This window comes from Dermochelys coriacea, chromosome 5 (assembly GCF_009764565.3).
Source record: "Dermochelys coriacea isolate rDerCor1 chromosome 5, rDerCor1.pri.v4, whole genome shotgun sequence".
Lineage (NCBI taxonomy): Eukaryota > Metazoa > Chordata > Testudines > Dermochelyidae > Dermochelys > Dermochelys coriacea.
Genome location: NC_050072.1, coordinates 66,736,381 through 66,752,407, shown reverse-complemented (window position 1 = coordinate 66,752,407; position 16,027 = coordinate 66,736,381). Strand labels below are relative to the sequence as shown.

General features: G+C 38.7%; 1 protein-coding gene across 2 annotated transcripts in view; it reads left to right on the top strand.

Annotated features, from left to right (window-relative positions):
- LOC119855859 overlaps positions 1-15,132 on the top strand; it is a 62,564-nt gene extending 47,432 nt beyond the window's left edge. For both annotated transcript variants that reach the window (XM_038402699.2, XM_043514162.1), the window contains 5 exons: positions 2,687-2,844; positions 5,097-5,139; positions 10,218-10,404; positions 14,034-14,169; positions 14,884-15,132. In XM_038402699.2, coding sequence (XP_038258627.1) covers positions 2,687-2,844; positions 5,097-5,139; positions 10,218-10,404; positions 14,034-14,169; positions 14,884-14,983 — 624 coding nt within the window. In that variant the 3' untranslated portion in view covers positions 14,984-15,132. The remainder of the gene's footprint in view (positions 1-2,686; positions 2,845-5,096; positions 5,140-10,217; positions 10,405-14,033; positions 14,170-14,883) is intronic.
- The last annotated feature ends 895 nt before the right edge of the window (positions 15,133-16,027 follow it).

Below are 16,027 nucleotides of genomic sequence, written 5' to 3'. Positions count from 1 at the left end.
GTGTGCCCCACCCTATAGAGGAGAGAGAAAAGGAGGCTAGAAAGGAGAAGGCTACAGCCAAGAAATTATTGAGATTCAAATCCGAATTTTAGGCAGCAAAGGCGAAGAAGAAGGGGCTGCTTTTAGAGATGTTATACAGGGAGCAGCAACAGGAGTCAGCGAGAGACTCCGGAAGTTGAAGAAAAATAGGGAGAAGTCAAAGCTGACCCCAGGGTGGAGAACTTGAGTGACAGGGAGTTGTCATCTACAGTGGGAAAGAGGGGAAGGGTGATGGTTTAGGAGAAAAGAAGAGTTCAGTTTCTGACATGTTGAATTTCAGAAAATGGGAGGATACATAGGAGGAGATAACAGGCAAAGGTACTTTCCAATTGCTGCTAAGCCAAATCTGATCCAGTGATCTGGAGATGGCTGCCTACATTTCCCATTGCTAGTCTCCTGAGCCACCCAATCCCTCACTTTCACTTTTTCTAATGCTGTTTAATTTTTTGGCTGCATTTCAGATTCCCTTTCATATTTCCTTTTCTAGGACTCAATTTCTTTCTCTGTAAAGTTATTTTTGCACCATCTCCTCAGGATTTGCCTTCTCTTGAATAGCTTATTTTTAATCTTTTATTTTTTATCCCTTTTCTTGATTTTGAGTTCACTTGCTGCAGATGGAATGAAATGTGCTCATATGGCTCTCCAGTTCTTTCTTTTTCTTACACAAAGCAGCTTAACTAGAATAGTAAATTTGACTCTATTCAAACAAAATCCTTTGATCATAGCAAATCACTTTAAAATGCGCTGCATGTCATTTACTCGCTGGATGTGTTTACACCAAATAAAATTGGGCTGGTTCGAGAACATGTAGCTGTGCACTCTATATTACTGACCAATTAATTCAATGAAGTGTTAGATATACACGTCCATCTTTTTCACTGGTCTCTTTCTAAGACTCAAATAAGATTTTGCTTTTATTGACTGACACACTTTGCTAAATGCTTTCCTTTTCTGGAGAAACAGTTCCCTCGAAACTCAGGCTAATCAAAAACAGAACTAGGAGGTAACAAATAAAGGACATTTGATCTTATTTTGAAATGTAAACCCCAGATCTGACCAACCCACTTTATGAGCACATAAGGTTGAAAGGGAATGAAAATGATTGGTTGGAAGTCAGCCATCGAGGGTCCATAAAAGGGGACGTACACCTGAGAGCAGAAGGAGATCTGCATGGGCTCACTATGTGAGCACAGAAAAGGAGTTGGAGGAGGGATGATATGAATCTGCCATTGTATGGGTCCTGTGGCCTATCCCCTACTACCACAGCAGTTGTTCAGGCCATTAGCCTGTGGGCTGGAGCAGGGAACACAAACCATGAGCTGAAGTTAGAATTCCATCACCTTTACTCCTGCGGAACTCCTTGTTCAAAGACTGCTTATTCAGGAGCAAGGTTTGGAGCCTGAACACATCGTTCATTTATTCTGATATTTCAATGTGTTTTTATGATTGAAAGTATTACTTATAAAGTAGGTCACAAAGCACTGACTGTTGGGAATGCCTTTCAGATATTGTACTAGCTTTGACTTTGGTTGCTATGAAAGAGGGGAAAAAAGCACAAGGATTTAGGAAATGTGCTTACGGGTGTGCTTTTAGATTCTACTTTTCAAAATTAGGTGGTTATTTTACTCCTGCAGAAAAAGGCATGCACAGGTGCAAATGAGTAATCACATTTCCCTAGAGGTTATTACATGCACAAATATTCATTTTACACACTCAGCTGGATACTTCGTGCATGCCAGAATTTGTTATATTTTTCAGATGCAACATAAGCACTTTCTGTGGTTTTTGAAGTATTGTCCCTTATTGATAAAGGTCATGCAATTTCATAATTCCTGCATTTTTAGTTTATAAAATCCCATTATTTGAGCATTATGCTAATAGCACTAATGCTGCCCATGTTTCCCAAAAGTAACGGTCAGCTTCCATTTTGCCGCTGGCAAATCTGATGCAATTGCCAGTGCTCCAGTAATAGTTAAAAAGCAAAGCAGTTTAAAACACTTTCCAAAAGACTTTGAAATGGGCTCTCTTGAAAGTTGTCTGATGCTAATGGGGAAAACTACTGACTTAGAGATTGACATTAACGGCCATATTTTCAAAAGCACTGCAATCTAGCCTTTTAATTTATGCACACGATTTTGAGAGTGCAAGAATTTGGTACCTCAGATCTGCACAGTTAGAGTTTCAAAGATGCAGAAATAAGGTAAGGGACAAGCCACACTGGCTTTCAAAGAGCCTTGTGCTCCTAAATCACCCATGAAGATGCTTTTGAAAATTACTGTTGTGCCCCCAAAAGTTGGAAGATGTGCGAACACATTTTGCTGAAGCAAAAATGGTTGCGAGAGCAAAATTGCAGGGGCAAATTTAGAGGCAATGTTTGAAAATTTTGTCTTGAGTGAATCTACAGGGAGAGGAGGTTTTCTGGAGCCTCCAGCTGCCACAATAAATGAAAATTAGGAGAATATTTTCAGAGGCACAAATGTCAGTTTGGCACCAAACTCCTATTTGTGCCTTTGGAAATGTCTTTGTTAGTTTATCCCAGACCTTTGGAAAGTGACAGTTTTCATATTTCAGGAAACAGTTAAATTCCCCATGATTGTGCTCTGAAGACATGGCAAAGCTTCCTTCACCTTTATCTCATCAATTACAGGATGAAGGAAAGTGCAAACCTCTAGATGTAACAAAATTAGAAGGTGCGGAAATTGGTGTTGACAGCAGCCTGGGTAAACCATTCGTGTTTAAATGCATGCCTCAAACCGGAAACAAGATTTTCTACTTTTGTGCAACTTCAAACCAAGAGATGAAGAGGTAAACAATCATTTATATTACTGTTTTTTCTAAAGCTTGTGGTGGTGTTTTGTGCAAAAATATCTCTAAAAGACACCTGTCACTCACCTATAGGAGTGAGGGTTTGATTTTGAAAGGTCCCAAAAATTATTTTTCAGCTTTCTACAGGTTTTCAGAACAAATAATGTCCTCGTGCCACTTAGGATTTTCCTGGGTGAAAACATGCCTGATTTTTGTGACCTTAAGAGAGAATCACCACCACCACCCCACTCCCTCCTATCCCCCCCACACACACTTACCCCCATATCCTCATCCCACTACTTAAATGGAATTGTAAAGCCTCTCATGGATTTTTACTTGTTTATACATAATTTCACACCCAAGTATAATTTCACTCAATGTTTTGGCCAGCAGAGCACTGAAAAAGAGCACAGTCCCTTCCTTACCCTCCCCTCTGCTTGCCCTGTCACATTCTGTTTTTTACCCCATTTTAAAACTTTTAACCCACTTAAAAGAGTCTGTTGGATCTCATTGCCCATAGCATTCGTTTTGGCTCTCAATTAAGGAATATTGTCTACATAGTAGCTGGGAGAGTGCTTCCCACTTCAAGGAGCAGTATGGCTGGGGGTAGCAAGGACAGCGGCTCAGGCTAGCCCACCCAGTCTCCTCCGGGGATGTACTGTCCATGCTGCTCCCGGCCACATTGCTGTTTTTAATGCACTAGCTCAAACAGAGCTAGCATGTGTCTGTCTGCTGGAGCTTGGACACTCCCAGTTGCAGCATAGACATAATCTTAGGGTTCAGAGTAGCAGCTGACAGATCTTGGGAGACAGGCCAGTCCTTGCTTACAGACAGCCCCCCAATTTGAAGCAAATACTCACCAGCAACCACACACCACACAACAGAACCACTAACCCAGGAACCTATCCTTGCAACAAAGCCCGTTGCCAACTCTGTCCACATATCTATTCAGGGGATACCATCATAGGGCCTAATCACATCAGCCACACTATCAGAGGCTCGTTCACCTGCGCATCTACCAATGTGATATATGCCATCATGTGCCAACAATGCCCCTCTGCCATGTACATTGGCCAAACTGGACAGTCTCTACGTAAAAGAATGAATGGACACAAATCAGACGTCAAGAATTATAACATTCAAAAACCAGTTGGAGAATACTTCAATCTCTCTGGTCACTCGATTACAGACCTAAGAGTGGCTATCCTTCAACAAAAAAGCTTCAAAAACAGACTCCAACGAGAGACTGCTGAATTGGAATTAATTTGCAAACTGGATACAATTAACTTAGGCTTGAATAGAGACTGGGAATGGATGAGTCATTACACAAAGTAAAACTATTTCCCCATGGTATTTCTCCCCCCCACCCCACCCCCCACTGTTCCTCTGATATTCTTGTTAACTGCTGGAATTAGTCTACCTTGCTTGTCACCATGAAAAGTTTTCCTCCTTTCCCCCCCTGCTGCTGGTGATGGCTTATCTTAAGTGATCACTCTCCTTACAGTGTGTATGATAAACCCATTGTTTCATGTTCTCTGTGTGTGTACATAAATCTCTCCTCTGTTTTTTCCACCAAATGCATCCGATGAAGTGAGCTGTAGCTCACGAAAGCTTATGCTCTAATAAATGTGTTAGTCTCTAAGGTGCCACAAGTACTCCTTTTCTTTTTGCATAATCTTAGGGAGCTTTTGAAATCTACTGCTTTCCTTCTACTGCCACCCAAGGTTTTAAACTGTTTTTAAAAAAACAGCATGTAAGTAATGTTTCTTTTAAGCAACACTTTCAGACAGCCTGACTCATTTTAGGACAATCTAGCATCCATTGTCAGAGCAGTTAGGATGTTAGCAGTCTCCTTTGTTTTAAAATACCCAGTTTCTTATAGTATTTTAAGTTTACCTCCAACTCTTACCCAGTCTAGTAACAAAAGAAACAGAAAGTATTGTTAATTTGTCTACAGATAAACTGTATTAAAAAGAATCCATTTTCTGTAACATTGCTGCACTTATAATAATTCTAGTCTGTTGCTGAAAAATTATTTCTGCAGCTAGTTAGAAGTGTCATCTTGTAAATAACGCTCTAAGCCTGTGTGTGTGTGGATATATAGTTATATAATTTCAAGCCTTAGGATGGTCCTCAATGTTGCACATGTCTTTGAAAGATGTCCATATCAGCAAACGAAAAGACTCTGTGAAGCATATTTATTCCATTGTACCAAGCCAAGTTGTTCTTTTTTTTCTTTTGGCATTTTGTAGGTGGCTGGAGGCTATGGATAAAGCTGTGCATCCTGTCCATCAGGTAATGCTTTATTATTTGGGTGGCAAACTAATCTAGTGAATTGAGCACAAGATTAGGAAACAGGACCTCCTGAGTGATATTCCTCTCTTTGACACAATGGGGGCTCCAAGCAACTCAATCTCTCTGGGTTTCAGGTTCCCCATCTGTGGAATGGTGTCCGTTACACTTCTGTCTCAGAATTTTATAAAATTGGTTGTAGTGAATGCCAGTGAAAATGAGGTAGGATCAGAAGAGGCTAAAATAGGGAAAGAACAAGTTAAAAATTACTTGGACAAATTAGATATTTTCAGGTCACCAGGGCCTGATGAAATGCATCCTAGAATACTCAAGGAGCTGACTGAGGACGTATCTGAGCTATTAGCATGGATTTGTCAAAAACAAACCAACCTGATACATTTCTTTGACAGGGTAACAAACCTTGTGGATAGGGGGCGAAGCGGTAGATGCAGTAGATGTGGTACATCTTGATTTTTGGTAAAGCTTTTGATACTGTCCCGCATGACCTTCTCATAAATAAACTAGGGAAATACAACCTAGATGGAGCTACTATAAGGTGGGTGCAAAACTGAGGGCAGACTTTGGTCCTTATAATGGTCCTTGGAAAACCATTCCCAGAGAGTAGTTATCAGTGGTTCAGAGTCATGCTGGAAGAGCATAATGAGTGGGGTCCCACAGGGATCAGTTCTGGGTCTGATTCTGTTCACTTCATCAATGATTTAGATAATGGCATAGAGAGTACACTTATAAAGTTTTCAGCTGATTATAAAGATTAAAGATAAACTTAAAAAGATACCAAGCTGGGAGGGGTTGCAAGTGCTTTGGAGGATGGGATTAAAATTCAAAATGATCTGGACAAACTGGAGAAATGGTCTGAAGTAAATAGGATGAAATTCAATAAGAACAAATGCAAAGTACTCCATTTAGGAAGGAACAGTCAGTTACACACATACAAAATGTGAAATGACTGCCTAGGAAGGAGTACTGCAGAAAGGGATCTGGGAGTCACAGTGGAACACAAGCTAAATATGAGTCAACAGTGTAACACTGTTGCAAAAAGAAGCAAACATCATTCTGGGATGTATTCGCAGGTGTGTTGTAAGCAAGACATTAGGAGAAATTCTTCCGTTCTACTTCACTCTGATTAGGCCTCACCTGGAGTATTGTCCATTCTGGGCACCACATTTCAGGAAGGATGTGGACAAATTGGAGATAGTCCAGAGAAGAGCAACAAAGAAGATTAAGGGTCTAGAAGGCCTATGAAGGAAGATTGAAAAAATTGAGTTTGTTCAGTCTGGAAAAGAGAAGACTGAGAGGAGACATAACAGTTTTCAAGTATGTAAAAGGTTGTTACAAGGAGAAGGAAGAAAAATTGTTTTTTCTTAAACTCTGAGGATAAGACAAGAAGCAATGGACTTAGATTGCAGCAAGAGAGATTTCAGTTGGATATTAGGAAAAACTTCTTAACTGTCAGGGTGGTTAAGCACTGGAATAAATTGCCTACGAAAGTTATGGAATCTCCATCATTGGAGATTTTTAAGAGCAGGTTAGACAAACACTTGTCAGGGATGGTCTAGATCAGCGCTACTTAAGCCATGGGCTGCCAGTCTGCGTGCACATTGGAAAAAAACATTGCCGGTCCCCCACACCAGATAGTTTGAGAAGCACTGGTCTAGATAATACTTAGTCCTGCCTTGAGTGCAGGGGACTGGACTAGATGACTCTCTAGGTCCCTTCCAGTTCTTTGATTCTATGCCATTTGCACAAAACTCTTAAAATATACAGCACCACACACATGCTAAGGACCAAAGTCTTCCCTCAGTTATGCACAAAGCTCTCGTTGACTTCCATGGGAGCGGTGGGTACATAATTAAGGGCAGAATCTTTATATTTAGCAGGCTTTTTTGCGAAACACAGAAGGGGGTTGTAAATGTTTGCCATATAACCTTCCTTGCTGCTTGCTTTGATTTATCCCAAAGTTGGGCCAGGAGATGTATTGTGAGACTGGCAATCTTATCCTCAGGTTTTTAATTGTGAAAATTGCCCTCTCATTACTCTCTTTGAATCATACCTGTCAATAATTGCAAAAGGGTCGTATGTCTGGTATATAATTAATTAAATGCTGTTCTTGTTATATGTATTACCATAGCACCTAGGAGCCCCAGTCATGTGACCAGACCCCACTGTGTTACGTGCTGTACAAACACAAAACAATAAAAGTCCCTGCCCCAGAGAATTTACAATGTAGTATGAGATAAAGGACAACAGATGGTACAATATAGATAGATAGGGGAGAACAATTGAAACAGCATTGCCTGTGGTCTCAGCACATCAGCTTCCTGAGGATTTCCTCAGTGGAGTGGGAATCATTATGTGGTGTGGAGCTATATTAGAAATTGTTGCCACCTCTCTAAGTGTCTGCATCAGGATCTTGGACAAGGAAAAGGGTGCGTGATTGATGTCATATCAATGTTCCGTCTGCTGCCACCAATGGTTTAAACTGATTAAAGAAATCTGATGTAACTATAAGCCATCTGACTCATTTTAGGCCATTCTAGCATCCACTGTCAGAGCAGACAGAATGCATTGACAACAAAGTTTGCTTGGTTGGTGTTGTGTGTGCGCGCATGCGCTTGGTTGTTTGTTTTGTTTGTTATTTTCAGAAGTGTAAAAAGATGAAGTAGAGTAAATTATATGATACGCCTCAATTCCTTTTTCTATCTGGTTATATAGCTATGTACTCTTAACACAATTTACAGCAAACAGTTCCTGACCACTCCCAAGATCCAGGAGCTGCAAAGACTTGTTGAAGCCACCTTTGCCAATTCCTACCTTCTTCCACTACAGAGACATTCAAGCTTTTAAAAAATTATATTTATCTTGATAGTATCCCTTTAAATAAGGGTAGATTTTGAGCCTTTGTTCGTTCTCTGGGCTTGAGCCTTAGCAGAGATCATTCAAAGATGGGGGTCAAGCCTGGGGTAAAAATCTAAATGTCTTTAAAAGGACATTGTCAAGAAAATAAATCAAAATGTTAAAACAATTTTCTTATTTAGGTTAAAAACTACATCCTAAATCAGTAAAAAGGGAAGAATTTATAAAAATCTAATTTACTTTTCAATATTCATGCTGTTTATTTTTCGCAGTTTAAATTAGTTAGTTAGGCTTTAGATTATAGTCCATTTCTCCATAAGAGTCATTTTTCCAATCAGTGTGCTACAGGGATGGCTTTGCAAACATTCAAGGGAAATGTTTAGTCGTTTCTTTTTACATTATTTCCATTAGAATAAAATCAACAATAGAAACATTTCTATTGGTTTCAGATTTTATAGGAGCTTATTATTACAAAACCTACATTTGGGGCCAAATAAATCTGACCTGAGAGTGTGAATGCAAATTAATAACTGGGCCTGAAAACAAAGTAAATTAAATTAATACAAAAAATTATAATTATGCACCAAAACCAATGAAATAAAAAATAAACATAGGTTAGAAAACAAGCCAAAAAGTACTTAAAATAAAAAAAGTAATAATCTTACTTTAGTTTGATAGGAAACATCATAATAAAAAAGGCTTTAAGCTATCAATGTCCATCTTATCTCTTGCAATAGAAAGATCTTATTTTGATTCAGCCACTAACAGCATAATTAGCCATTTATGGACCTGTTTTCTAAGTTACTGGGTGCTTATTTTGATTGATTTGACTTTTTTTAGCTTTGTCTCTGAGCAGACAATAGCCCTTTTGGGGTAGGAGGGTTATATACTGATTTCATTGTACAACTTGTTTCATTAGTAAGTATTGTTTTCAGCTAATTGCTTTCTCCCATTTTTTTAAATGAACTTTGCATTCATTTTTCATTTTAGCAGAGAAGCTTTTTGTTGCATTGTCTGAAATGCTACTCAAGGTGCTGTAACTGAATTTTTAGAACCACCAGCAAAAGAATATTACAGGCTGTAATAATTCTTCTCAAATGCAATGGCTCAACACACTAATACACTGACGCTATGTCCTCCTAATGAACCTAGATGGGGATATCTATTCCACTAATGCACGGTGTAACACTACATTTATCTATTGCACTCTGCTGCAGTAAGCTCTAGGAGGTTTCCATTTCACAGTAAAGAATATAGCTAGCTATATAGGATCAACTCTTTTCTCTCTCTCTGGCTTGCCAAGGATTAGGAAGAAATAATTGAATGAAAAAGAAAACCCCTACAGTAACAGAGCAGGATGCTACCAATATTGCAGACACTCTCCCCAAGGACTTCAGATGACAATGACATAAGTTGACGCAACATTAAAAATTGCAGATAAACAAAGCATGTTAGGTTTAGATGTAGAAGTTTGGATCCAGATGTCCTTTAGAAGTAAAAAAAAGGAGGGAAATTACACGGTTCCTGTTTAAACTCATTGTAGGCAGTTCAGCTGTACTAAAAGACCTTTTGTGTATTTCCTCCTGATTTTTACTAGCTCTGCTATCTTTCTGTGGCCTGTTCTATAATATTAGCACCTGGACTTTTACATCTTCTAGAAATGGCTCTACAGAAATCCCTGACTAGCCAAAAAGATTCCATCTTCTAGAATGGAATTGGAAGGCCAACCACAGACATCTAGCACATGGTCATAATTCATCCAAGTCTCATTGCCATATTCTGTTCTCAGATACTTCTATGCAACTCCTGTTGATGTGAAAGAATCTGAGGACAGAACATGATTGTTAGTTCTATCTTTGGCAACAGTGAGTACTGAAGTAATAAATAAGGAGAAATGAAGTCAGGCAACTTCTAAAACAGCTAGCATGATAGTCCTCTTAGTACAGTTTTGGTGCATTCTTGTTAATACCAACAAAAATTGAAGTATAGAATATGTGTAGAAAAAGACAAAGAATTCCTTTAAGAAGGAATGAGAAGACGATGAGTAGTTGCTATAAAATATATGCTTGTTAATTGCGTTTCCAGAACCCTTGAGTTCCAAATCACAGTAGCAATAAAAGCTATTTTTAGAACAGGGGATTTGGGGCTAATGCCTTTGCAGAATAAAAGCATGCTCCTCATGAAACTATTTTGTGTTAACTTTACAGAAACATGTATGGGTAGATGTCACCCTGCACAACACCAGCCTTCCACCCCTCGCTATCAAAAACCCAGAGTGTCTGGGTCTCCTCCACCAACTGGACAAAACCAGAGATGTGTGGACTCAGCATTACTGCATTCTGAAGGATGGCTGTTTGTATTTTTATGCTGGCATTCGCTCCACACATGCCCTAGGTAGGTGATACTCTTTGTTTTTAAATGATTCATATTAACATGAAAGAGTGTACACTATTTTAATGCAAGTATTTTATTATTCTAAAGGTGAAATATTGCCCTTCCTGGCAGAAATCGTATTGGGGTTGGCAGGTTAGAGAGTGAAGCAGTATTGGCTGAATGTTAGTGACAAGAGCCACCCTGCCAGAGCAGGTCAAAAATTGCTCAAGCTCCTTAGCTTCATCCCACTGACAGCACACTCTGCTGCAAACTGCCCTGAGTTATTGCTTGGAGCAGGTTTCCATGTGATTATGGTATTTCCCATTATGTAGGCAGGGAAACTCCTCTGTCCACTGGGGGAGTGGAACTTCCACTGTGCCAACAGGGCCAGAGCCAGCTGAGCTCAGTCTGCTGATGGGGCCAGACCCTGCTCATGGTATTCTGTAAGTTGGGAAGGTAGTGACTTCCCTTGGCAGCTCCTCCAAGACTGGGGGGCGTGGGGGGCACTCAGCCACCCTTTGAAGACAGCAAGACAGCAAGGGCATCAGGGGTTCCCTATAGAAGACTCCTAAGGTAAGGGTGGAAGCTGGGTCCCAGGAACTAGCACTGGTGCTTGGGACCAGCACAGCACTGGGGAGAAGGGGTGTTTCAAGAAGGTGGAGCAGCAGGGAGGGAGGCAGCAGTCACCTAGAAAGGGGGATGAGGCTCAGGGCCAGGAAATTTGCTGCTCCCAGTCCTGCGGAGTTGGAAGTAGGAGGCACTAAAGAGGGTTGCTCTCAGATCAAGGACAGATCACTTCACTAGGGCTTCAGGTACACTGCAGAGAGGAGGAGGGTGGAGCTCTGCCTGTTACATGTGTTGAGGGACCAGGCTGCCCTTCAGCATAAGTAGCAACACTAATTGGATGTATGGCCCTAATGGTAAGCTTGCTAGGGGATGAGGCCAAGCCCCCAACATGATTGCATATATACTGTCATTAGCTGCACACATGAGCAAACTTGTTAGCTCTGTAGGATTTTCCTATACACTTCAGATTTCTCTCACCTTGTACGTTCCTGCCTGATTGGCTACTCTTTTCTCATTCCTCTGCCTATTGGGGAAATACATTTAGCTGTTGTATTGGACAATATTTTACTATTTGTTACAATTCAATCAACAAAGAGGTTTTGTATTATAATTTAATAATAATCTTTAGCACTCTTTAATAATAAATAATAATAATATAGCACTCTTTAGCTTCAAAGGGTTGTACAACAATGAAATAACTAGTGCTTACAACATCTCTCTGGGGTCGAAAACTGAGACAGAAACTTGCCCGAAGTCGTACGGTGAATCAGTAGCAGAACTAGAATTAGTGATCAGGTATTTTGGGAGGTTAGTTCTGTGCTCTAACTTCTCAGCCTCATGCCCTTCTGGTCTTTAAATACACTATTTTTTAAAATAAACCAAACCAGCTTTCTTTGACATTATAGCGGATCTTCTCTTGCTACCCTAACTCCTTTTCTGAACTGTTCCAATCTTATTGCAGATTGTACCTTACAAACACAGTTTCCACTGACACTGTATTAACTGGTATCTCCCTGATACCTGATAAGATGTCTGTAGGACTATTAATATAGGACTCACAATTTGGAAGACAAACTTTGATAAACTTTGAATCATCTTCCTGGGACATTTAAGGTAGAGTTTGTAAATAACTTATGTTTCAGTTCAGTGGCTGAACAGTTCAGGTTGACCTGAAACAAAAACTTTTAAAATTTTCCAACAAATTGAAAATCTCAAAATTTCCTTTTGGGTTGAACAAAACATTTCATTTGAGGATTTTTAAAAATCTTTTAAAGTAAAATTAAAGTAAAATTTGAAAGGAAAAGTCCTTTTAAATCAACAAATTGAAATTTAGTTTTAAAAAGTCAAAATGAAAGGTTTTGGGACGGAATGTTTGGGTTTGGTATTTCAATTGGAGAAACAATTTGGTGAATTCAACATGAATTTGCAAAATGTTTCAGTCAACTCAAGTCTGTATTTTTCATTTTAAAAAGTCTGAAAAATGTCACCCAGAATTACTTTCAAGCCTATTATCCACCATGTAACCATAAACTGAACAGTTATTATTTCTTAGGGAAGTGTAGTCGCTGACACTGAGGCATAGATGAATAGGTCATGAAAAGTACGTAGCTGTTATATAGGTAACACCCACTCTTCAGAGTTAACTGTCTTGGCTACTTTGGGCAACACTTCAAAGAAAGGGAATTACTACCACTAGCAGGAGCTTGGAATTTTGAAATTTGCATCTCTTTCTGAATTTAAAGGGACAATAAAAATCAAAAACTATCAAAATATATATATTTTTGTCAATTCATATTTAATAACAAGCTAAATTCTTTCTAAGAAATCCTTACATCGGTACTGCCAACCTGAATGCCAGCCAGCATGAACAACTACAAATGAAAAGGAATTATATAAATTACTGGCACTGTGTTGGAATTGTACACGTTAACAGCTCAGTAGTAAACACACTGAAAGAAATATATGGGGTACACTCCTTACTTACAGCTGATCTTATTCACATCAAAGCTGCTTGTAACACTTTCATTGATTTCAGTGGAAGCAGGATCCATCACCAGGTAATAATTATTTGAAAGCAGGTAAAATGATGTGTCTAAAGTACTTGACAAAATGAGCCACATTTGCAAAAGCAACTTCTAAATTCTCATGACCAAAATTACATATCCACATTTTGAGGTTTGCCCCCAAAACTGTGTGTTCAAAAAGCTGACTGCATGATTTTCTGTGTATGAATGTAGAACATGGGTTAAGGCTATTGTGAATATTTGCACCCATAATCATTTTAAGTCTTAATTTTATAACTCTGCTATTGACACTTCAAGTCAGAGCCCTAGTGCCGTGTTTCGTTTTAAAAGTGCTATGTAAAATGGCATTTTCTTACTCAAAGGAACTGCTATTTGTGTATTCATATTCATATCTGCTGACATAAGTGACAAAAGTATCTTTCTAATGCTTTTTATTTCCATTATCCCTGTACAGTCAGTACAGCCAAAAGGCACTGAGCTGGATTTCAATACTTTTCATGTAGCAACAAATTTATTTACTAAGTTCCAGTAAGGGACAGATCAGTTTCATCTGTGCAACACCATGGAGAGCACAGGTGTAACCGAGGGCAAAATTTGGACTGTAATAATAAAAATATTTAGCAGTGGTATAATGTTTTTCATCCAAAGATTTGTAGAACCTTCATTGATGGTGATGATGTGCAAAATTAAAAGAACTCAGTTTGACTTTCATATCTCAGGTTGAATTGCAGGGCTGGCAGGTAAGAAAAACAAATATTTGTTTTACTTGTAAACTGAATACATTTGATCTGGAAATCATTGTAACTGAGGAACTGCCATTTCTCCAGTCACTTTTCAAAGTAAAAATGGACATTAATGGTTTTTCACTAAATATTTTTATGTATATGTATTTTAATTCTCTGTTACATGATTTTTGGAAGCATCACTGCCTAGGTCTCTGAAAAGAGAATGTAAAAACCTTTCCGTTGCTAAATAGAAGGAAAGAACTTGGCACATATGCAGTTTACACCAACGAGTGGTTCATGCCACTCTCTATTTGTGCTGTTTCCCTTTCTCTAGGTGGGATTTACCTGCAAGGTTACACTGTAAGCGAACAGTCACTTGGCTCCAGGAGATCTGTAATTGAAATGAAACCCCCATCTGAAGAGTTTCAAACCTTCTACTTATGTGCAGAGACTGTAAATGAAAACAAACGGTAAATTGAGATCTTTGTTTCACTTCTCTTTGCCAACTCTTAGAGCAAGTAAGAACACTGTGGTTCAAGAACGTTTGCTAACATCTTTCCATTTTGTTTTCACCTGCTTGCTTTCATCTCTCCGTAACATTAGTTTTAGTCACACTGCAGCAAAATATGCTGGCACATGTGAGTCATGATTTCTGTTATTGTCATCACTGGAGTTATAGCAAGCTGAATTGCGGCAGTTCAAGAGGGAACCTTGTGATGGTATCTCTCATAAGGATGTGTGAGTAGTCATACTAAATGGAAGCACCTGAGTGCCTTTCATGATAGGTCAGACTAAGTGAAAAGTAGGTACTTCTAGTTCTCACAGATGAATTACTTCCAACATTGATCATCATAATTAAAAAACTGCCTATGAAGTCATTTTCTAAAAGCTACATTCTATAGTCTTAGTGCAGAAAAAACTCCCACTGATGTCCCTAAGACTAAAAGTTGTAGAATTTGACTTATAATGAGAAGCTATTAAATAATTTGGAAACTTGTGCTCAGATATGTTGCTCTTACAGCCAATTCTTCCCTTCCCACCCTCTCCAGTCCACTTATTATTAGCATTTTTAGTAACATGACAGTACAACAGATTTATAAAAAACAATTTCAAGAGAAGTTTATCTTCCAAGTGCACATATGACACCCATTCAGTGGCAGTTCTTGGTCTTTCCTTTCTTTCAGATGGATTACTGCTTTGAAAATCTCAGTTAATAAATGGATAACCCTACACCAGGCCATTCAAGACTTCATGAACCGACCACTGGAAGAGACAAAGATGTGAAAAAATATATAGTTTTTCTTCATACTTTTCTTTATAATACATTTCAAGACAATATATCCCAACAGACGAGATATTTTAGCACCAGGTGAACTTTAGCCGTGGTATGTACCACACATCTTTTGTAAACGTTAGTAAATAAAAGCTAATTTATGTTACCTACATTGTGGATAGTCTTTTTATGTTTCTATTTGTGGTCCATGGTCTCCTAACTTAAGCAGAGTCACTTTGGATTTATACCAGTGAACAGGGATTTTGCCTTAATTGATAAACTACACTTCTTGCTGCATCATAATACAGTAGAACCTCAGATACAAACACTTTGGGAATGTAGGTTATTTGTAACTCTGAAATGTTCGTAACTCTAAACAAAACATTATGGTTTTTTCAAAAGTTTGAAACTGAACATTGCAAACTTTACTATGTAGAAGAAAAATGCTGCTTTTAACCATCTTAAATGAAACAAGTACAGAAACAGTTTCCTTACCTTGTCAAATATTTTTTTAAACTTTCCCTTTATTTATTTAATAGTTAACGTTTAACACAGTTCTGTACTGTATTTGCTTTTCTTTTTTGGTTTCTGCTGCTGCCTGATTGCATACTTCCCATTCCAAATGAGGTGTGTGGTTGACTGATCAGTTCATAACTCTGGTATTCGTAACTCCGAAGTTCTGTTGTATTAATCTAAAGGGAGAAAGCACCGACTTTCAGTGTACATTTTACTGTTTTTTATGCATATGTTTTTATCATGCAAATGTAATCCTTGTGAGAATTTACTTTTACAAGATGATACCTCAGTTGGGTTTTCTCTGAAATATATGGACTGTCTAACTCAAAGTTGGGGCCAGGGTGAGAAAAGACGCAAACAGAGCATGCAGTGAAGTTGTAGCCAAGTTGCTCCCAGGATATTAGAAAGACAACATGGGTGAGATAATATCTTCTATTGGACCAACTTCTATTGGTGAAAGAGAGAAGCTCAAAATACCATTTTGAGGCATTTTGACTGAGTTCAGAAGAATTTTGACAGAGAGGCCAAAGGCTCCATAT